At 39.5% G+C, this 23,217-nt stretch overlaps 1 protein-coding gene across 1 annotated transcript; it reads left to right on the top strand.

Annotated features, from left to right (window-relative positions):
- Window positions 1-5: 5 nt before the first annotated feature.
- WDR47 (WD repeat domain 47) lies at window positions 6-23,059 on the top strand. Its single transcript, XM_066324597.1, has 15 exons — window positions 6-188; window positions 4,720-4,886; window positions 5,413-5,496; window positions 6,048-6,132; window positions 7,759-8,561; window positions 10,656-10,767; window positions 13,304-13,482; window positions 13,586-13,843; window positions 14,535-14,610; window positions 15,813-15,970; window positions 18,552-18,721; window positions 19,604-19,774; window positions 20,129-20,260; window positions 20,843-21,061; window positions 21,652-23,059. Exons 1-15 carry the CDS (start codon window positions 81-83, stop codon window positions 21,792-21,794), a joined length of 2,865 nt encoding a protein of 954 aa, XP_066180694.1. The 5' UTR covers window positions 6-80; the 3' UTR covers window positions 21,795-23,059.
- The last annotated feature ends 158 nt before the right edge of the window (window positions 23,060-23,217 follow it).

The following is a 23,217-nucleotide window of genomic DNA, read 5'->3' as shown; positions in this document are numbered from 1 at the left end:
TTTTCTTTCCTTCTTTTTTTCTTCTTTTTTTTTTTTTCCTTTGTTTTTGGTTCATTGTTTTGATGTAGAATAACTGGAAGATGATTGAGGGCACTTCAGAAACGGAGGCACTAGGGACTGAGTGTGCCCTGTGGGCTCTGTGTGGCCAGAAGTCTGGAGTGGCCTCTGGGAAGGCACGAGAGCCAAATGTAAGTCACTCTGGGGGCAGATGAAAAGGTGAAACAGCTTAATGCAAAATAGCCAGCTTTTGAAATATGTATGACTTTGTCACACTGAGGGTTTCTGTGACAGCTCCCCAGGATGCTGAGGTCGTTGGGTCTGCATCGCAGCTGTCAGTGAGCCAGGGCTCCTCATTTGGCATTGAGCGTCCCTTTAAATGTGTCACTGCTCTCACAGCATGACACTTAACATTTGAATTATAATTTCTTTTCTTTGTACTTCAGAATAGTTAGAGACTTTATATTCCTTGCCTGTTTTTCCAAATGTATGTTCTGTGCTATTGGCAAGTGATTTGTTTCAGGTGATAAATAACATATGAATGATGCTTACTGTAGAATTTCACAATTTGGTTTTTTTTCAGTATTAAACTTTACTTTTTTTTTCAGGTGAATGCATATGCATTTTAAATTTCTTCTAAGAAAGCACTAAAGGGTCTTGTTCTTTAAGCTACCTATCTTTAGATGCTTCTTGTTTGTAAGCATTTTCCTGAAACAGTATATTTATATGCATAAGTGACGATAAACATGTTTTAATGTTTTAAGAGTTTTCTTACGCTTTTAACACCATGAGAGGGTGCTTGCTGTTGGCATGTTCTTAGAACATGAGTAAGAACAGAACAAGGATGAAGCCACTGGCTGGGAGATGTAGCGTTGGTTATTATGTTCCAAATAGCTTGTTTAAACAACATCTTGTCCACTAAAGTTAAAGGGAAAGATGTGTCAGGTTTGTGGCAAGAAGTTTTTTGGTTTTCTTGATATATAAAAAAAAAAAAACAACCCAACCAAATCTAAATACAGAACTAGCAGAAAATAAGAGGGAGTGGACAGGAGAAGGAGGGAGGATGTGGAGAAGTGCCATTCTGAAACAACTGGACAAGATAAAAAGGTTGTATCAGAAATGTGCTTAATACAAGGCACCTGAAATATTAAGCTCTAATTCTGGTTTACTTTCATTTTTGCCTCACGCTAATGCTGTGCTTCAGTCATTCTTGAGTATTAGAGCTTGAGCTGATCAGATTGTGACGTTATGTGCCATATGTGCCGGCAGAAAGCAACGTGTGATAGACCAAAGATGCAGCTTGAGCTCTAATTTTGAGTTTCCCTTCTCTTCTTTGGTTTTTAATTAATATTATTTTTATTTTTATTTCTACACATACTGACATACCACTGAATGTCAGAAAACCTCATAGATTTCATCGAGGGTGATGTGTAAACCTGTGTATATTTATAATTTCATGCTAAACTGCTGCTTATTACTTTGACAGTATAATGCTTATAAGAGAAGTCTGAGCTCGTCAGACTAACAACCATCAATCACATGAAAATCTTCTCTAGTGGGTTTACTGTTCTTTTCTAGGTATTTGTGTTGCACTGATAAGGAATGCACACTGAATATTATCATAATACTGTTAATGGATGAGCTTATCAGTGTACTTCAACTCTTTTTTTCAGAAGTTCAGCATCCAAACTAAGTCTGGGTGTTGTAATACACTTTTCCTTATTGTACCCCAAAAATGCTGTCACTAGTCCCATATCAGATATGGAGGGTGCAACCATTTTTTACCCTGATTTGTGAAAATCCAGTAAATGAAGTTAAGTGTTCAAACTGTCAGAGGCTTTATGTTCAGGACAAACCTCTTATTTAAAAAAAAAAAAACTAGAGTGGAGAATGGAAGACAGCTCACAGATGCTGGATTTTACGTAATGTAAATGTACTCTGAATCAAAGTACTCAATAATATGCTCATTTTTCCATCAGTATAATATATAAATAATTAGGACAAACTTTGAAGCTGTGTACCGTGGCTTCCTGTTTACACTTGTGTGCAGTAGAGCCTGTTGTAAAGAAAGCTGGACTTGATGTTCCTTTCTTCAAAGGAATTCTTAGTCTGATTTATTTTTTTTCTGATGGGGAATCTCAGTATAGCTTTTCCTAAGCCTTACTTTGTCTTTTGACAAGGTTGTTAATTAGTTTACATTAAAACCACCAGTGTCATGAAGCATAAGAAAAGAAAAATGCAAATGCTTTCGATGAGATTGTGAATTAAGATGTTAATACTAAACTGCTGGTTAAATTCGTATTGATTTTTTTTTTCCTTTCAGTGTGTAAGGGTAGGGTTGAATTTTTTTCTCTGGGCCCAAAAATCCATATCCAGTTGCCAAAAGGGGAATTAGAAACAAGGCTAAGACATAAGGAAAAAGCATCTTTCTACATGTTCTGGATTTTGATTTGTGGATGTGTGTATCTTCCTTTCTTGCAGCAAAGCTTTCTGCAAGACAGAGTTTAAATTTTCCTTCTAACTTTGCTAGCTGAGAGTGTGCTTATGGTCTTGGGGTGTGTCTTTCATGAAACCCATCAAAATACTTGGTGATTGGAGTCTTCTGTGACTAAAATGAGAATTAGACCCATTTTAAGAAGTTAGGCCTTTTCATCTGGCACAACTAGGTCTCTGTTGTTCCAAAATAAGCCGTGCTGCTATAATCAAATGCTTTGCTAGTCAGATGTTCTGGCAAAAACTTTTATGTGGAAAAAAATTGGCATACAGTTGTGAGGAAGATGGAAAATTTGGGGGTTTAGCCAGTAGTTCAAAAAGCATGTTATTAAGGCCTAAAGTTTTGTGTCCCTTCAAGTTTACTAGCGTTGGTTTATGGTGCTCAATGAGGACTTTCAATTGTCTTTTCCTTTCCTCTCAGAGTATTAACAAGAAATTAGTTATTTACCAGCGTATTTTATTTGGTTTATTCAGACTTAGATTCTATGCACCTTAGTAGGAGGTAAGATGCAGATAGTTTGTTAATACCAGTTTTCCAAGGATGGGATGCATGAAGGCTGCATTGTGTTTTCAAGTTCTCTTGGTTGCCCACAGATGGTTGTATTTCAGTTGCTGCATCTGCGTAAGTGAATTATTTCATTAGAGAATTAAGAACAATTTTTATGTCCTCTTTTGAATTATAAGGGAGTGACACTGGGAACTATAACCTATTGCTGTGGTTGTCTTGCTCTGTGTGGTCACATCCCCCCACCTTTATTCATTTTTCAGCTCACTGTGCTTTAGTCCCTCCTTCATCCTGGGGCTGTTGCCTCCTGCTGAGGGTTCCTCACTGGTACTGCTTTCTGCTCTGGTCTTAAACAGATAGTGAGAGTGCACTGAAGTCAGGTGAAGACTTTACTGCTGCAGAGAGCAAAGCTCTGTTAGTTCCTTGTGTCAGCGTTGTGCCCGTGGAGTGAGTAAATGCTTGAGTTGCACCTGGCTCAGAGGAGTGGTCTGCTCAGCACACAGCCCAGCTGTGGGGCTGGGATCAGTGCAGAGGTGACAAGAGGCACTGTCCGTTTTTGCAGTAGTAACATGGGGTTAAACTGAAATTTTCCTGCTGTTAAATCATGTTCTTGTAGCCACAGGAGGGCTGCTAGATGTGGAGGAGGTTTGGTTTGGTTTTTCTAGGGCTCCTGAGAAGGCAATACTGTGTAGATAGGCTGTGTTAGTGGCTTTCTCCCCTTATCCCCAGTTCCTTTTCAGCAGATCAGTTTAGGAGCTACTTGTAAAGTCCTTTAACTATTTGAGAAAGAAAGTTCAACAGCTTCTACTTCAAGTCATACTTACTGGAATCAGGCAAGACTTAGCCAAAAGAATTTATTTTAGGTTTCCTAAGAGAAACCTTAATTAATTCCCTGACGTGCTGCAATTCTCGTATCCTTGGAGGAATTAATTGTGTTTCAAAGGAGCTTGGACCTTGTATCTGTGGGAGCTTTACAGAAGCAGCCTGCCCACCCCAGCTACATCTGCCCACTTGGTCTGATGGCTGGACAGCTCATTAGACCACTGAACCAACTGCAGGAGCTGGAGGCAAAGCTCCTGCAGTGACAGAGGAGAGGGGGGCTGAGGACACGGAGGAGTGTGGAGAGTCTGGCAGCCAGCAGGCTCTGTCTCAGGCCACATTGGGCTGGCAGCTTTACATCCTTCATCAGGGGAGCAGACAGGAATAGTCTGTCTCAGGAAGGAAGGATGGAAACCCCTGGCTTAGCTCTCATATGCCACTTCAAAGTTAAAGTAAGGAGAGATGGCATTTTTAGTGCTTTTTATATGTGCTAGAAATATTTTAAGTTCATATATGAGAGCTCTAGATGGTGATATAGTAAATGACTCTTACGCTCTTTGAACTTCACTGTTTGCATTTCAGAGAGGAAAATTTTACATACTGCAGACTTAGTAAGCACAATATTTTCACACTGCCAGGGGATTGATTTCTTGGTAGATTTGTTTATCTGGGCCCCTATTTATGCATAGGACAGAAATAGAAAAGTTGCAGGTGCATTGGTAGATCTTAATTATGACTTCATAGTCAACCTCAAAATCAATTAATTAATCTTGTTAAATTTTTGCAATGCCACTATGTTCTGTCTTGTAAAAATGTGCATTTTTATTTTTGTTGGTATCCAACATTTGCTAACCAAGCAGAAAATGAGATATTGATCAGAGCTAAAATTCTTTCTTTCCTTTTAGGCTGCCATCATGACTGCTGAAGAAACAGTGAACGTTAAAGAAGCTGAAATAATTAAGCTAATACTAGATTTTCTGAACTCAAGGAAACTTCACATCAGCATGCTGGCACTTGAGAAGGAAAGTGGGGTCATTAATGGCTTGTTTTCAGATGATATGCTCTTCCTGAGGTAGGACTTCTTTTTCTGGTGCTTAAATACCACATTTATGGAAACACAGGAGTTGGACTGTGATTCAGTCACCAGCCCTGTGCCCTCATGGGAGGGAGATCTTAACTTGTGCCCTCATGGTATTCTGCTTTTTTTGTGATCCCATTCTGTGGCCCAGCCCTGTAGTGTGTTCCAGCTCTAGAGTCACTGACCAGGCAGCAGTGGCATGCATTGACATAGAATTTTTTGTTGTTGTTTGCTTGTTCAACATTTTATCTTTTTTGATGTGCCTTCAAAAGTATTTACAATTTGTCCTTCTAGAATCCAGTTATTTTTTCAAAATATTGAGAACAGACTTGGATGTTGCTCTACTGCTAGTCTTATTAAACAGTCATCTTGGCACCTGTGCAAAACATTGACTTTTCAAAGTGGATTGATGGCCTGTTGTGTATTTAAATTATTGGTTTTTTATTTAAATGAGCTGCTTACTTAGAAGAGGGATGTTCTTGTCCATTGACATTGAAAGAATGATCTTTTCTTTTACTAGGCAACTGATTCTTGATGGCCAGTGGGATGAGGTTCTTCAATTTATTCAGCCTCTTGAATGTATGGAAAAATTTGACAAGAAAAGGTAAAATAGAATGTATGTCAGAGTTCAGGTTTTTTGAGTTCTGGAAAATACATGGATAGCTAAGTATTGTCTATAAAAACAGTGGTTATGAGTTTTCACTTTAGTTGTTGGTGTTTCTAGCCTGTGTGCTGTTCCTAAAGTGTGTGCATGTGTTTTTAAACTTGTACTTAAAATACGTGCACACAATCTGTAATGAGTTGTCATGTGCCATACACTTTAAGGAATATGATGTGTGTTGTACAACCTTTTAATAGATGCCCTGTCATACTTATATTCAAGAAATAATATCGTTGCTATACTTGGGTTTTTGGTTTTTTTCTAATTAACCTTCTAATATTTGAAATAGAGTATTTCTGAAGGCAATTATGGGAAAAATATTTTGTGTTTAAAAAAAAAAAAATGTTGTGGTTACCAATTTGTTAAAATTTGTATTGGAGTTCCTTGTGACAATAGCTATGCCTAGCTCAGAAATTGGATGTAGAATAGCCTGCTTGTCTCTAGGATAATGTTTACTGGAGCAAGATGTACAGTATTTCTCTTCACACCTGCAGGTTTCGTTACATTATTATGAAGCAGAAGTTCTTGGAAGCCTTATGTGTGAACAATGCAATGTCAGCAGAAGATGAGCCTCAGCATGTAAGAATTGCCTCTGGTTTGGGAATTTTTTTGTTGTCAGAAAATCTCTTGAGATTAATGTGATTAAAGGCAGAGCAGTAGCTCCTAGCATTAAAAACACAAATTTTAGGTATTACCAAATGGTTTCATAAACGCTGGATAAAGTAATCAGTATTCTTGAGAAGTGAGTGTGGCTCCCTGGTCTCAAATACAGTCATACAGAAAAGGGTTGCTTGAAGCTTTCCAGATAGATCAATGATAGATCAGTAATCTCAGATTTACTTTAGGCCATTGTGCTAAAGTAAAGAGCTCTTTTTTTTTTTTTTTTTTTTTTTTATTACTTTCTTTCCTCACAGAAGTATTCTGAAGCAGACCTCAGAATCACAGAAATTTATTGTGGTAGTTCGAGCCAGAGGAAAGTTTGAATGAATTTTATGCTTAATTTGTGTTGGTTTTTGAGAGAAAGGTCAGAATTGTTTTTCTGAGGGAGCAGATATGTTCACAAAGGACTCTTTCAGTTAAATGTGCTGACAGCAGGAGTTGTGGACTTAAGTTTTTGATATGGAAAGAGGCATGAATTCAAACTGGCAAAGAAGGTGTGCAGATTGTGAAATTAGTTACAGTTTTTCATTTATGTTGACAACACAGTAATACCAAACTTGTAAGACAAAAATGTTACGAAATCAAAAATGAAGAATGACAGTAGTTTTAAGAGAAGTGATTTTGTTTTCCACACTGAATTGATTTTAATTCTCTGTCCCATTACACTTATATTGTACTTCAGTTTTTTTCCTTGGCAGAGTAGAGATAGTTAAAAGTAAGTCTGGATTTTTAGTTGCAAATGGGAGAGTACTGGTACTTTGATCCCTCAATCTGTGTACTGTGACTAGGATAGCAGAGGGGAGAAATCAGATTAATGTGCCTTATTTTGTTGTAAATGTTACCAAATGTGTTGGCATGTTGTGGGTCAAAGGCTGCTGTATTGAAGTGTCTAGGTAACGTGGGTGAGTGGGGATTTTTACTGTTTTTAAGATCTGTGTAACTAAAAATGTCAGGGTTTGCATGTTTAACATGGTTCTTGGCTCAGAGCTATCAGCTGGCTTTGTGATAAAGCCCTCTGTTCATTTGGAGGTCTTCTGAGAGCTCTTTGAAATTTTTTAACATTTTTTATTGAAGAACAGAAAATCTCAGTATAAAAGCTGCTAATCACTGGAAACTAGAGCAATCTATAAGGCTTTTATTAAAAGCTACTGACACAGGTTATAGAAATAAAGGGGAAAATAAGTCAGCGGGCTTTGAGAATGGGAGTAACCTTTTGCACTGCAATAGAATTGGAGCTGCTCAGTCACAGATTTAAATTTTTAAGCCTATCAAACCTGGAGTGACATGAAAAAGTTCCATAAATCTGTAAAAAAAGGGACTGGATGGGGGATTCTAGGAAGTCAAAGCATCTAGGAATTTGTCTGTGTTGTAGCTACACTCGGGTCAGCAATTTCAGACTCTAGATGGTTTTGTAATTAACATACAAGCAGTACTAGCAATAAATGAAGAATGGCAGACAAATTCAGTTGCTGCCTGTCCTTCAAACCTTTTCTTGTGGGGGCACGTGCGCTGCAGAGTGCTGCACTGACACGAACATTCCCACAGCTGGAGTTCACCATGCGGGAGGCTGTGCAGTGCCTGCACGCCCTGGAGGAGTACTGCCCCTCCAAGGAGGACTACAGCAAGCTGTGCCTGCTGCTCACCCTGCCTCGCCTCACCAACCACGCCGAGTTCAAGGAGTGGAACCCCAGCACTGCCCGCGTGCACTGCTTTGAGGAGGCCTGTGTCATGGTGGCGGAGTTCATTCCAGCTGACAGGAAACTGAGCGAGGCCGGCTTCAAAGCGAGCAGCAATCGCTTGTTCCAGCTGGTAATGAAGGGATTGCTCTACGAGTGTTGTGTGGAGTTCTGTCAGAGTAAAGCTACGGGAGAAGAGATCACAGAAAGTGAAGTGTTGCTGGGCATCGATCTCTTGTGTGGTAATGGCTGTGATGACTTGGACCTTAGCTTGTTATCGTGGCTGCAGAACCTGCCAGCCACGGTGTTTTCTTGTGCTTTTGAACAAAAGATGCTCAATATTCACGTCGATAAACTCCTCAAGCCTACAAAAGCTGCCTATGCTGACCTCCTGACGCCGCTCATCAGCAAACTGTCTCCTTACCCGTCGTCCCCGATGCGGCGGCCGCAGTCAGCGGACGCGTACATGACGCGCTCCTTGAACCCCGCCCTGGACGGGCTCTCCTGCGGGCTGACAAACCACGACAAGCGGGTCACAGACCTCGGCACCAAAACTTCTCCCATGTCACACTCCTTCGCTAATTTCCATTACCCTGGAGTGCAGAACCTCAGCAGGAGTCTCATGCTTGAGAACACTGAATGTCACAGCATTTTTGAAGAGTCACCAGAGCGGTAAGTGCAGCTACAGCTCTGTTCTTACCGTAGCTTGTGTTTGTTGCACTGGTTCTGTGGTCTTACGTGCATCGTACCTCTGAACATAATTGTACCACTGAAATGTAATGTGGTTGTTTAAATTCTGTTGTAATGAAAACTCTGTATAGAGGGTGTTTTCTTCCTTATGCTTTTATGACCTAAGTAGATTTTCATATTTGAGGTTGAGCCTTATGGATTCAGTTTGGGCCTTCTTAAAGAATTCTAGCACAGAGCACAAATAAACTCTTGAGTACATAATATGGTCTAGCTGTGGTTTGTGTTCAGTGTTAGTATGTTCTCCCATTCCAGATAAATAAATGGGCACAGTGAAATAGTGTCCATCTTCTTTCTCCATTGCATTCTGTCCTCAAGTGTTGATAAATAATTTTGGTCCTGACGCTGTAGATTAGTTACCTAAATATACGGGAACAATTACCATAGCCCAGTGAAGTCAGTGGAAATGACAGTATGCCATTGTTGTGGCATTCCTGTATCACTTAAGTGGTTACAATAGTAGCTCAGCTGAAATACATGCTTCATAGTTTTTAAACCAAAGATGAGTAAGGCAGCTGAAAGTATACAGTTTTTGTATTGGACTTCGAGATAGTTGGCTTGTGCTATTAATAAGTTTTTAAATGAAATGCAGACTGTAAAATTGGCTTTTGAGAGAAATGTCCTGATAACTGGGAGAAGTGGTACTTATCAGTTGAGAGTTTATCATCATCATCTTTCTGCCTGGCCTTTCTTTTGATCAGCAGTTCTGTCCCTTTCTAATGGTTGCAGTCAAACTTCCCTAGAAAGCAGCTGCCAGCTTTTCTGGCTCTTAGAGGAGCAGATGGGGAACTGGCCCTGCACTTGGGTGCAGTGGCCAGCAGACGACGTTTGGGGCTGTGGTGATCAATCCAGGCCACAGCTGGTGTCTCTGTTAGTCTTGCCTTGGGGCAATATTCCATATGTTGTGTTACGGTAAAGAGCAGCTGTAATTAAACTCAGTAAAAAGGAAACAAACGTGACCAAACTGGTGTCAGTCACCAGTGATAATGGAAATAATTAGTCATGTATCTTTTAATATTTATCTTAATACTTACCTCTACAAGAGCTGTTTTGTTTGATCATAATCTGGGGTTTTGCCTGGCTCTTCAAAACTGGAGTTTTGTGGATGGCTTAAGTCTTATGGAAGTATCCCTGATGTTACATTTTTACAAAGTGTACCTCCTGAGGATACTAATTTATGGTGAATCCTCTAACTTTACTGACCTGTATCAAACCTTATCGCTTCTGTGAGTAGGCCGGGGTGCAGTGTTAAAAGTGATTCTTGAGAGGTTTTTTGATTCCCTTTTCAATATTGGAGTACTAGATTAATTCTGCACAAATGCCATCACTGTGCAGGCTAAAGAAGATGATTAATTGCTGCAGTTCTTTATGTAGGCCTTTTCATGTGAAGTTTGCAGTTTTGTAACATAGTTTTTCATTAATAATACATCTCGTGAAAGTTAGGATTAGAGGGCCAGAATTAAAGGATTAGAACTATAGGGCCAGATGCCTAGTTTTCAAGAAGGCATTACATTTTCCAGAAGAAAATCCCAACTTCAGGTCAAATGTCCAGCCTAAATGGCAATATTTGCAAGGGTTATTTACAATTAGTTTCAATTTAGATTGGTAGTGGTAATTAAACTTCTGTCTTTGGGAAGAGTTTAGTCTCCTAGTATATCAGATATATTTTGTGTACATAACAGCTTTGAATTGGAAGATTTTGAGCAACTTAGTTAACGGATGTAGAATTCAAATGTAGGGATGAAAAAATGAAATTGGGGTGTGCTACAGTAGTAAGGCTTTTTGGAAACTGACTGTGCTTTTTGTTTGTCAGGGAGTTTATTTGCTTTAGTGTAACACATTGCAAATGGCTTTTTTTTCTTTTTTTCCTAAACAGTATCTTCAGTTTGATGTGACTTAAGTAGTTTGCATGCTTTTGTTGCCAGATCTTACTCTAGGATGTTCTATTTCTCCACTTGATTTTCTGCTCTTAATTATTCTCAGTTAAGCATCTCTTCTTTTCCATGTTGCTGCGAGAAGTGATACTCCTGTGGAGCCCCAGCATCCCATTGGCAGTGAGACCTCGTGCCAGAGCTCAGCTCCAGGAAATGAGCCACAGAGTCAGGGACCAGCCAAACAAGAGAAAAATGAGGTAGTGCTTGTTTGTTTAAAAATAATGAGGCCCTTTGAGCTGGGCTCTGATCACTTCATAATGATTTGCCTTTGTGTGGAGAATTTCATGCATGACGATGGGTTGCTTTGAATCTTGTTTTTACTATAGTAAAAATGCCATATTGCATCTTGTAAAAGAAGCTACTACTTTTTTTGTCCCCCCATTGTATAAAGCCCCGCTGTCATTTGGGTTTGTAATGCAGCTGATTAGAGTGCCTTGCCACATCAGCAGTCCAGCTCGTTTGTTGTGTATATCTTCAAAAGGAAAAAAAAAAAAGAGCCAACAATGTTAGATTAAACAGTGCTTAAGCATCCTCTTCATGTTCTAGTGAGAAATCTAGCATGTAGATCGTAACTTTTGGTGTTAACATTTGGTTTCATAGGTCAGTGTTACATCAGTTCTTGTCTCGAACATAGAGAAATTAAAATTGGCCAATTCCATTGTAAATGTGTCTTTGCTATTCAGAATCCAACAGCATAACCTTTTTTGGATTCATCTTTGAAGGGTGGTGCCTTGACTATCTTTTTCTCTTTTTTTCTTTCTTTAACAGCAATATGGGATAAATGAAATAACAGCTCAGAAGGAAACAATGAAAACAGTTACCTATCCTACTTTTTTCCACAGTTGTGGAAATACCAGTCTCTAAATTTGGTAGTGAAAATGAGCATAGAGTGTGCTGTCTGTTCTGTTTGCAGACTCGGGCTTGATTTTCTTAGATAAACTTTGTCTTGCCTTATGGCATCTGTTAGCATTGAAAACCAGCCTAGCTTTGGCAGGGCTGTGTTCTTGGAGGCTCTGGATACTTGAGTGAGGCAGTGGGGTCTACTGTAAGATTAAGAAAGTCCTCCACATTTGAGGACTTCACTCCCCTCAAGGACTTTGAGTTGCTTTTCTGCTGCAGTGGTGTTTTGTATGCCTGTTGGAAAGGAAGGAAGAGCTTAGCTGGGTACAGAGCAGCACAGGCTTCAAGAAGGGAAAAAAAAATCAAACAGATGCAGAATTTGTAGGAGAGAATGAGGCCAGGAGGTGCTGTGGTGAAGATGTTGGCCAGGCTGTTACACACAAGTGGAAAAGAACATAGTACCTGGGACAATTTTATCTTGTTTTATTTCCCACATCATAGTGGTACACATGTATACCTGTAGGAGTAGGAAATTAAGGTTTTTTTCAGAGCTTTGGTTTTGATGTGTTCCTGTAGAGGCTGATTGTATAGAATAGATCTTCTGGGCAGCATATTTTAGGTTTGCATGTTGGTTGGGAAATAGTGGCACAGAATACAAAAAAAATCAAAAGGTTGAATAAAATTGTAACAAACAAATATCAGTCGTGGAAAGAAGTATAGATGAGAATATACTTGTTTTTTAGGATGGTAACCCAGGAAGTGGGGAATATTTCGTGAATTTCAAGTACAGAAAATAAATGCTTTCAACTTCTGTCAGTAACTTTGGAGTTTCTGAATTGCAAGTGTTCACCGTGGGAAACCTGAGGTGGTGAATATTTTGCAAATGCCACAGCACTAGGAAATCCATTATAAATTAAAAAAAATTACTGTGTCAGAGAACAAAAACATCATAATGCAAATATTGTTAATAATTGTTAATAGAAGAAATGCAAGGGCCGTTAAAGACAGAATTGTCTGAACTAATGCAAAGTTATGAGGATCTCCTTATACAACTTTAAATCATAGATGACAAAGCTGTCACTCCAGGAAACAAACAAAAAATCCACACAATGTTTTTTTAACTATTTTTTTTTCTCCATTAATATTTTTCTGGGTTTTTTTTCTATTTGGTAAATATGCAGTTTGGTTTTTTTTCTTCAGGAAATGTATGGCAGTTCAGTGTGGATAATTTGGCCTTGGACTAAAGTGCTTTTGGTCTTCTATTTGTTCATTTTTATCTTGCTCTCAGCTGTCAGCAGAAAAGTGAAAGAAAAGGGAGGTTTGGGAATGCAGATAGCAGCAAGTCCTGGGCAGCTGGGAAGCTAAAGGAAGAAAAAACTATGAGAAAGGAAGTTCAAGTGTTTGCTTGGTTCAGAAAATGATGAATTTTAGAGTTAAAACAGGGCACCAATTTCCAAAGTAAAATGTAACACTTGGATAGACCACTGGTGGTAAACTGGGTCTGCAGACTGATGGCAGGGAGGTTGTCAGCATGGCAGAAAATACTGAATTTGCAATGAAACTATGACTTACGTGGTTTTCTGGTTTACATTTTCAATCACCTTTTTGTTTTGATCTTAAGTGATACTGTGGAAGTTTTGTAGGAAAGAGCAGTCTCCTTCAGAATGATGGCAGGATTGCTTCAACAGTGAGTAGTGTAGGCTGGCAATGCTTTCTCTTTTTAGTATGTAAATTGTGTCTGGTTTTTAGAAAGATTGAAATCATCACTCCTCAGAGATGCATCTCCTGCATTTTTGATGACTCTGTTGAAATACCGAACCAGAAAGTAAATATTTTTGTTAACTATCACAATTAACTATTTTAATTCCATACGTGGTTCTCATTTCCCTTCAGCTTCGTGATTCCACGGAGCAGTTTCAGGAATACTACAGGCAGAGACTACGTTACCAGCAGCACCTCGAGCAGAAGGAGCAGCAGCGACAGTTGTATCAGCAGATGTTGTTAGAAGGAGGAGTCAATCAAGAAGATGGAGCTGACCAGCAACAGAACCTCACTGAGCAGTTTCTTAACAGGTTGGGGGAGTTTCATTCTTCTACCCACCCATATCCCTCTGTATGTTTTCATAAGGACCTGGTTTCGTGGGTTGGGTTTTTTTAACTTGGCATTTGTTATTAGATCGATCCAGAAACTAGGAGAATTAAATATGGGTATGGACAGTCTTGGAAACGATGTACAAACACTTAGCCAGCAATGTAATGGGAGCAAAGGGATTGCATCTACAAATCCAGCAAGTAACTTCACGTCAGCACCTTCAGATGGCAGCCAGAGGATAACAACTGATAGCCCAAACCTTAACACGAGCACTCCTCGCAAGTGTGGAGCAGCTAATCAGATACCCTTTCCTGAAGAGTCACCTGTACAGGGCAATCTAAGGTAGGTTCCTGGAGACCTTTCAGGACTGCAGATACCCTTCTGCTAGCACTGTGGGAGAGCTGATTGTATTTATTGTTAGCTATCAAATTAATTTGTCGTTGAATAGGAGGATTTAGCTCATGATCAGTGTTTTCTAAATATTTATGTAGGGACTGTAAAGTTGGGGTTTTTTGACTGCATGTATGAGGAGTAGTGGGTTTTTGTTATAGCTTATATTTTGTGCTTGTTTTTAATTTTGGACTTTTTATTCCATCTTATATGTATAGTTCTTGTCTGTGTTATTCTAAGTTTCTGGAAGGTTTTTTATGAAATACAAACTAGTTGAAGGGAAAAGCAGGGCAGAATGGGAACTGAATTTCTGTTAACTAAAAGGCAGTGCTGACCTGAAAGAAACATTAATCATTCCACCTCTCTGTGTATATATGTTGTATCTATACACAGATGGGTTATGGAATGAATATTTTTAGCTTGAGTTCACTTGTTCAATGCTTGGAACTGCTGCAAAAAAGGCTGTCCTTAATAAAAGTAATAGTTTAATGGTAATAATTCAGACATGTGTAATAACACTTTACACAAATTAGTTCTGAGAATGACTGAAGCTGTAACTTTAGTCCAAAAAATACTTACCAAAAACTCTGTCCCTGCTCTTGTTTTGCCTTTTGTTGTTAAACACTTCACCAAATCAATACAGTGCATCAGAACATGCTGTCTCTCAGCCACAGTCAGAAGACTCTGCGGGGAATTTATCTAGGGCAAGAGGAGATGAGGTGAGTTTTCTTGTCTTTTACTGTGTGTGTTATGAAAATATTCAGTGCTTAATCCTTAAATCCATTTAGAGTGAAGTTTAGTTGGTGCTGTGCCTACAGTCACAGAGCCATTGAGATGGGAGGGGACATCTGGAGACTGAATCCAAACACGCTGCTCAGAAGGGGGTCAATGAGCACAGGATGCTTGGGGCTGGCTCCAGTTGGGTTTGATTCTCTCTGGGGATGGAGGATGTTCCTTTGTGGGCTGCCTCATCCCATGTCTGACTACCCTCACAGTGTTTTCAAAACTGTTTTTTTTTCAACCAAAAAGTTGACATGGAATTTGCTTTATTTTATTTGGTGTTTGCTGCCTCCGGTCCTTTCCCTGGGTACCACTGAGAACAGTCCTGCTCCATCTTCTTCACTCCCCCAGTCACATATTTTATCTACGTTGGTGAGATGTACACATGCACACCCTGAAAAGCCCTTCTGATCTCAAGGCCAAACAGCTCTTTCAGCTTGTCCTTGCACAACAGCTGTTCCAGTGGGATGTCTTTTACAGCCATTGTTTTGTATTTCCCAGGTTAAAATGTGGAGTGTTGGACTCCAGTCAGTATGGCCTGAAAAACCAGGGGAATAGTTAATAGGGAAATAACTGCAATAAGCACTACCAGAGTTTTTGCATAAATAAAAATCATAATCTTAGAAAGGTGGTCAGGGAGTCACAAGGAGGATGATGTAATAAAGCTTAGCATAATTTAATGAAAACATTGTGTTACATACAGGTTGAAAATCTGATCCTGTGTTTAATATTATCTTTAGTTTAGCAACTGTTCTACTTGGGCTGTTTTCAGTAAAAAGGCAGCTTTGTTCCCCTTGCGAGTTTCCAACAGATCAAATGTTTTTACACAGAAATAAACTGTAGCATTGCCCATCTGAAGTGGGTTGTTTAGAACAAAAGCAGGTGGAAGTCTGGAGGGAGAATAAGAAATGCTAATCAATGTTATCTGTTAAAGTCAATTGAAGAAAAGAGCTTCAGGAGCATTCTTGGACTTGGAGTAGACATCGTTTACAAAACTGTCCTTTGATCCAAGCTGCTGTGCTGCTACTTGTGAATACTTAGCTACAGTAGCTTTACATTATTCCACAAAGCAGTCACAGCTATTTTGAAATGTCCAGTTTTACAGAGAAGAATCTAATTTTACTGTTCTCCTTCCACACAGGATGACAAATCCAAAAAGCAGTTTATTTGCATTAATACTCTAGAAGACACACAAGCTGTCAGAGCTGTAGCCTTTCATCCCAGTGGGAGTTTATATGCTGTTGGTTCCAACTCTAAAACTTTGAGAGTTTGTGCCTATCCAGAAGTAATTGACCCAAGGTAAGAAAGCTAATATAATAACTTATTTTTCTGTGTTATAGTACTTCTTTCTCCTGTAGCTACTGATACCTGCACATTTCATACCTTTATTGTCATAAATACAGGAATGCTCTCCTTGTAATCCTGAACTGCCAAACAAAAAATAAGGTGATGTGCTGAAGTATTTGTATATTTGTGGGCCACTTCTAAGCTCTCTTTATTACTTTCAAGATGTATTGCCACAAGACCACACTTTCCCTTATAAAAGGGTTATTTTTTGTCTCAGCAGTTGGGCTCCTTTGAGTTCACTGCTTGGCCAGTGGTGTTGATATTCCAGCTATAACAGTGGGAGAAAGCACGTGTCAGTTCCACCAGCTGGACTTCACAGGATTCAGTTTCTGGCAGGAGGACAGACGTAACAGTAGATAAAAGTTTTATCATCTTGACTCCTACAGCAAAACTTGGCAAAACACATCTGTTGACCTGTTTTTGCTCTAAACATTGTTTTCTAGGTGTATTGGTTCCTTGACAGAAAAAGCACCATTTGTGCTTTACTGTGCACATGTATTTTTCAGTTTTCTTTCCACCCATTTTTTTAATAGGATGGGGAAAATATACCTGAAAATAAATATTGCCACATCAGTAACAATCTCCTTAATTCTGCTCCGCTTAAATTATTTTCTTTGAGGAGGGGAGAAGTGCAAACATCTAAAACTGCACAATTTTATAGGGAGCTACAAATGTGCACAGTGATTTTATCTGGGACATCTTCCCACTTTAGGACTGATGTTCAGGCTTCCAAAGTGCTCAAAAAGTAATCTGACTTTTCTTTTCCTCCTTAAATATCATCAGTAAGGTAGCCTTTGAAGTTTAGTTTGAAAATATTTATGGGCAATGTATGACACAATAAAAAACGGAATTGATTTCTGTTACCTAATGCAAGGCAGCTTACTGGGCTTGAAGCCCAAACTGCCTCTTGGCTGGTGAGCAGTGCAAAACACGTTGGCTCCTGCACAGCTGCCTGCTCTGCTCACTGGGAAAGGTTTCAGCAGCTCTGCAGCCTTAGTTGTACTTGCAGTGCACAACCTGATGTGACAAGAGACACAGTGCATCTGGACATGGAAGGAATACTGAGGTTCCCGTAATTCTGAACTTGTGTTTCTTCCATTTGCTGTTGATTTTAACTGTGCTTGCAGCTTGCCTAAAATACATCATCCTGGGATTTACAAGTCAGCAGAGAGATTACATTATCTTAAAGATATTCTAATCCCTGTAACAACATGAGTCTAGACATGCGTTCAGAATTATGTGCTTTTCAAAGAGCTATGGTGATGTAGAATAACTGTTCTTTATTCTGAAGCTCCGTTGGGCCTATTAAACATTTTTTTTTACTTGTCCTTCAAACTGATGAATTATTCAAGCCAGATTGGCCTGGTGTTGGTTTTTTTCCTTTGTCTAAAGGTATAATAGTAGTGGAGGGGGTTGCACACCTTTAAGATTAAACACTGACAGATAGACACGTTACAGTTCTGCAAATGTTGTTAAAATAATCACAGTGCTTCCACGTATGGCAACATGTGGGTATGTGCTCCCATGTCCTGAGAGAGTCAGTGATCCTCAGCTCTTCAGGTGTGGTGAATCCAAACTCAGAGTGTGAGATAAGGCATTAGGCCATTTAGGAAGCTCCGTAGTGTGTTGAATGATCCTGACTTAGGCTAATCTGTAATGGATTTCCTCTCTGGCAACAAAATAAAATTAGCTGCCTGAAAATCTAGTATTCTTTTAAAAAATCTAAAAGTGATATTAATCTCCTAAGTTTTTCATCAGGCTTCGATGATTGTCTTCTGTCTTTTCTCTCTGCCTCTTCTGTTCAAGTATTTATAATAAGTCTTATGAATTTTTTCAGTACTAATTAAATTAGTTGAATTTTTGTTGCTGTTACTAGAGTGATATGGAGATGGGTACTGCAGTACTTTATTCTAAGTACAGGATTCCCGCTGTGAGAGCAGAAAAAGAACATTGTAGAAAGGTAATTGATGGCAATCAAGGAAATGTAAATTACTGGGACTGCTGCTTTTATTTCAGCAGTGTGTGAAGCTGATATGGTTTTACAAATAATAATCTATGGTGTATTTAGATGCTGTCTGGATTCTTTCATTAGCACAGAGTGGTAAATCTGGTTTTCTTGCATTGGCTTGGCCTACTGTTGCTTAATTGAAATTGTGCATATTCAAAAGTGGCCACAGAAGTAAGGTGTTGATGTATGAAGGATGTAGAGAGAGCTCACACCAGTTCTGGACTCTGGGGATAATGTTTTGTTGTCCTATAGCTGGTAATTATTATATTTTTTTCTGTATCAGCCCTTTGCAGATGAAGGGACTGGGTAAGTTCGTTTTGCATGTTCAGTCACAGATAGAATGGAAAGATGAGGGAAAATCAAGAAAATGAGAGGATCCTTTTGTCTTTCATCACACGTGTTTCAGTGCAAGTAGTCATATAAATTTCATGTTACCCAAAGTAACAGAAGAATAGTATCCTTATTTTAGAATACTTTGTTTTCCTTAAAAATAAAACTATGTTTGTTTCTTTTTTCTTTTACCAGTGCTTACAGTACTCCTAAACAACCTGTAGTTCGCTTCAAGAGGAATAAGCATCATAAAGGATCAATCTACTGTGTAGCCTGGAGTCCCTGTGGACAGCTGTTAGCTACTGGTTCTAATGATAAATATGTGAAAGTGCTGCCTTTTAATGCAGAAACTTGTAATGCAACAGGTACTGTGTGTGTATTTAGTTCAAAGAATTTATTTGCAGTTACTGTCCAGTATTTGTCAAAACCATTCAGTTTACATTAATGTTTTGTTATTTTTATTCCAATATTTTAATTCAGTCTTTTTTTCCCTTTTACATCACTGTGGTCTCTATCCAGCAAAGAACCACTGAGAGGTTTAAAATTACCTTTAGGATTTCGTTTGGGTTGGGTGACTGTGTTTTGGTTTCCTTTTGCACGGCTCTGATATTGTTCCACCTCCTGGCAAGTTCCTCCCCATGTACAGTAAAACAACCAAAAGGTGTTCTTAGCCACTTCTAGAGCTTGGTTGTCAGTAAGGATTTGTTTTACTCCTAGTTCCCTTTTCTCTTGCCTAGTCCTCTATTCTCACCCATCTTAAAAAGGTTTCTGTCCCAGCACATACTGCCTTCCACGCCCACCCCTCCAAATCAATATGTTGAATGTGGCTCTTATCTTTTCTGTTTTGAACTTAGGCTGCCTTGTCCTTTGTAGTTCAATGCTCTCAATGATCTTTTCCTCCTGGCAAAGAGAACCTTTTGAGTTCACCAGAGTACACAAAAATAAACATACTCTGTAAGAAGCCTTGACTGCAGTTGGCAGTGGTGATGGTCTGTGTACATTTTGCAAAGCTTTAGGAAGTAGGAAGCTGAAGCAACACTCAAACCCAAGATTCTTAGAGATTTTATTTGAACTGTAGTTACTGAAGTAGCGTGTTCTGTGCTGCAGTGCACAGCCATGCTTGCACTTGGTGGCATCTTCACCCTTGCCTAAAATACTCTGTATTCTCTCTGTAACCACTTTAAAGAGCACAGCACTAACAGACAAAGTATGCCTTATTTTGTTCTTTAATTTTTAAATTATTTTAGGACCAGATTTGGAATTCAGCATGCACGATGGCACAATCAGAGACCTTGCTTTTATGGAAGGCCCAGAAAGTGGTGGTGCTATTTTAATAAGTGCTGGAGCAGGGGACTGTAATATCTACACAACAGATTGTCAGCGTGGACAAGGCCTACATGCCCTAAGTGGTCACACTGGTAGGTACAGTGTGGCTTCTGTCACACTTTGAGTCTCTGTTATAGTCTAATAAAGTTGTTGGTTTGGTTGAAAATCATTGTATTTTTCTTCTGAGCAAGATTTTTTTTCCCTCTCCCAATTGCACCTGAGGTATTTTGAAGGGAGGTGAGTCGTGTAGTTAAATGTGTTATTCTAATGGAGACAGTGCACACATCATTCCAGAGAAGACAAAGCTGGATATTTGCATAGACTTGTGCCTTGGATCACACAACATGCAGGGTTAAGTCTCTGAATGCAAAAAAGAATCCCACCTGTAATACTTCAGTGTTGGGTTAATGATGCTTAATCAAATTAAGAAGTCTTCTTGTTCACAGGACATATTTTAGCACTTTATACGTGGAGTGGCTGGATGATTGCATCTGGATCCCAAGACAAGACCGTAAGATTTTGGGATTTGAGAGTGCCAAGCTGTGTTCGTGTCGTGGGAACAACATTTCATGGAACAGGCAAGACTTGCTATCATGCTTCTAATCATCCTGGCATGAAAATAGACTGTGAAGAGCTTCAGGTTGTGTAGAGTGGATGTAAGGGGAGGTTGTGGCACAGAAGGGTGGCTTGGCTTAAAGGAAGAACCTGTGAGGATATCTATACCTGTGGGGTTGGTTGGTTTGTTCCTAAAGTAATATTTCCTTTTGGAAGATGGGTAGTGCTTTTGCATTAGGATTTTTCAAATAGACACTTTTAAGTCCATTCAAAGGCAGCAACCTAACTGAAGTCCTTGAAACTTTAGGGCCAGGGTGAATTCCGTGCAGTATTCCACGTTATTCCCTGAGAGTGACTTTCTTTCCTATGATGGAACAACAGATACTTTCTCATGCAGCTTTAATGGTGTCTTTGCTATGATTCGCGTGTGACTTACGACTTCAGAGTTTTTAGTGCTGAAACATAAAGATTTTTTTTACTCTAAGCTGGGCATGCTCGCATTAAATCCGAGGCCAGCTTTCAGTGTTCTTTTACAATGCACGCTCTTGTGTGCCAAAACCCCGAAGCTGGCTAACTGTGCCGTGGGGCTGTGTGTGGCCCTGCAGGGAGCGCCGTGGCCTCGGTGGCGGTGGATCCCAGCGGCAGGCTGCTGGCCACGGGGCAGGAGGACTCGAGCTGCATGCTGTACGACATCCGCGGGGGCCGCATGGTGCAGAGCTACCACCCGCACGGCAGCGACGTGCGCTCCGTGCGCTTCTCCCCGGGTGCGCACTACCTGCTCACCGGCTCCTACGACATGAAGATCAAGGTCACCGACCTGCAAGGTAACACTGGCTGCTTCGCCGGGGGGTCAGCGCTGCAGCTGGGAACTTGGCTCAGCCATCAGCGGGTTACTGTGAAGGTTGGACGTGTGTGTATGTGATTGTGTCGGGTGGAAATGGGCTGGAAGTGTAGGCTGTGAGCTGCGCCTTGTTTTAGGGCGAGGGGCTCGTTACAGTAAAACCACTGATTAACGCTCTTGCCTGGTGAGATAGTCATTGCTTTCAGACAGAATTCATAAAATTGACCCTTAAAAAACTCTAAAAAAGTATAGTAGTTCTCATTTTTATTGGGATGAGTTAGGGATAGGGAAGATTTTGGGTGTATCTAATTGACTTGATTTTCTTGGACCGTTGAGTTTTAATCACCTTGTGTAAAAACGGTGGAGATCTGCATTTTTAAGTTGTACCGTGTCCAGTAATGCCTAAAAATGGAAACACTGGGGCCTTTTGTTATGCTCTGTGTGTGAGAGAGAGAGAGAAAAGTGAAATACAGATGTAAGCTTTGCGTAAGCAAACTGGTTAAAAAGAGACCCACCACCCGAGGGCTGGACATGGATTCATGAAATGAGTAACGGTTTGTGTTCTCTCCACAGGGGACCTGACAAAGCAGCTTCCTCTGATGGTGGTAGGGGAGCACAAGGACAAAGTTATTCAGTGCAGGTGGCACACGCAAGATCTTTCCTTCTTGTCATCTTCTGCAGACAGAACTGTAACCCTTTGGACCTACAATGGTTAGAGTGCAAACAAAGGCAACTATGCAGCTAAAGCACAGAGACCTGAGACTACAGAACTGTCAAAACAAGTAATAATAATAATGAGGCTTGGAGAGAGCAGCAGTTGAGCAGGAGAGTGTCTTATCAAGAGGAGAGGCACCTGTCACTGATTTTTCTGGTTTCTAGGAGGTCTTGGTGTTTTTAGTATATTCTTTTGCAGTGCTTCCAGTCTTCCATGTTGAACTCATGCTGCTGTGACCTATTGTAGTCTTGTTGCCAAAGTCTATGAGGAGAACTCTTCTGTTGTTGATGTGCACTCAGAGTAACATGAATGATGTGTTTACAGTTTGGTATTAATTGCATTCCTTGTTCTTTGCCTCAATGAGAATTTTGTATAGAAACTTAAGTTGAGGAACACTTTAATCAAGTCTGTATGTAACTAGTTACACACACACACACACACACATGAAAGAAAAACTACTTCCACTGTTTTTTCAGGTTTATTGTATTCATCACTTTTAAACAAGAGCTGAAACTTTATAACATCTCCACAGTTTCAATGTTTTTAGTAAAAGAAAATCTGAACTTGAAACGTTGACTAAGTAGTAACCACTTCTTGATTATGGTCCATTATATAGTGGGGGTTTTTCTTTATTTTCATCTAACCTGGGAAAAACGTTGCTGTTTTTACTACATGACATTGTTTTGAACCAGCTAACATGTTGGAGGGGGAAAAGTAAAATATTGACTTTTTTCAGTAGAAACATGTAATATTTTACTTTTTGAATGCAACAGAATACCTCTGTGTATAATGTACTGTAGAGAAGAGTGGATTGGCAGCAGTTGTCACAGTGAGCTTAATGGCTATCAAATTTTCAAGTAAAAGGGATACCATTAATGCTGTAATAGAAACCAGCATGGCTTAAAATGCTATGTCTGCATGATAATTTAAGAATTGTTGAAATTCCCAGTTCAGAAGCTTACCTGAATTTTATTTCTTGCACTGTTTATGTATGGGAAATTGCGGTTTTATTTCTACAAAACTTTAGATTCTAATGTTTATGTATTGTTATATTTTCATATTGTACAGTTCCTTTTACTTTTTAAAATATAAAACTTAAAATTTAGGTTATTTATTTATTTGAACTGCAGTTAAGTTTTGGATTCTCTTGGTTACTAAATTATATGTGCACTGTAGCAAGCATTTTTAACTATCGTATCAAAGTGGAAAGGTAATTATAGAAGTGTATCTGTGCTATAATCTCAATAAAGACCTCCAGCACCTGCACCCGTCTCATCTGTTGGTTTTAATTCCTGGTTTATAACTCTTCAATCCAGCTATGGTACAACAGCTTGAGCTATGATTTAAGTATGCCAGAACTATAAAATACTTCAGAGCTCTGATACTGCTTTCAGGTTTTGGAATTTGCAGTGGACGAAGGAAGT

This window comes from Sylvia atricapilla, chromosome 9 (assembly GCF_009819655.1).
Source record: "Sylvia atricapilla isolate bSylAtr1 chromosome 9, bSylAtr1.pri, whole genome shotgun sequence".
Taxonomy (NCBI): Eukaryota; Metazoa; Chordata; class Aves; order Passeriformes; family Sylviidae; genus Sylvia; species Sylvia atricapilla.
The sequence above is the reverse complement of the archived record's forward strand: the minus strand, read 5'-3'. Positions and strand labels throughout refer to the sequence as shown.

Excerpts from the sequence above, each read along its gene's own strand:
- WDR47 (XM_066324597.1), top strand. The coding sequence starts at position 81 with ATGATTGAGGGCACTTCAGAAACGGAGGCACTAGGGACTGAGTGTGCC. Across the intron at positions 8,562-10,655 it reads TTTGAAGAGTCACCAGAGCG|TGATACTCCTGTGGAGCCCC; the intron begins GTAAGTGCAGCT and ends TGCTGCGAGAAG. Across the intron at positions 10,768-13,303 it reads CCAAACAAGAGAAAAATGAG|CTTCGTGATTCCACGGAGCA; the intron begins GTAGTGCTTGTT and ends ATTTCCCTTCAG.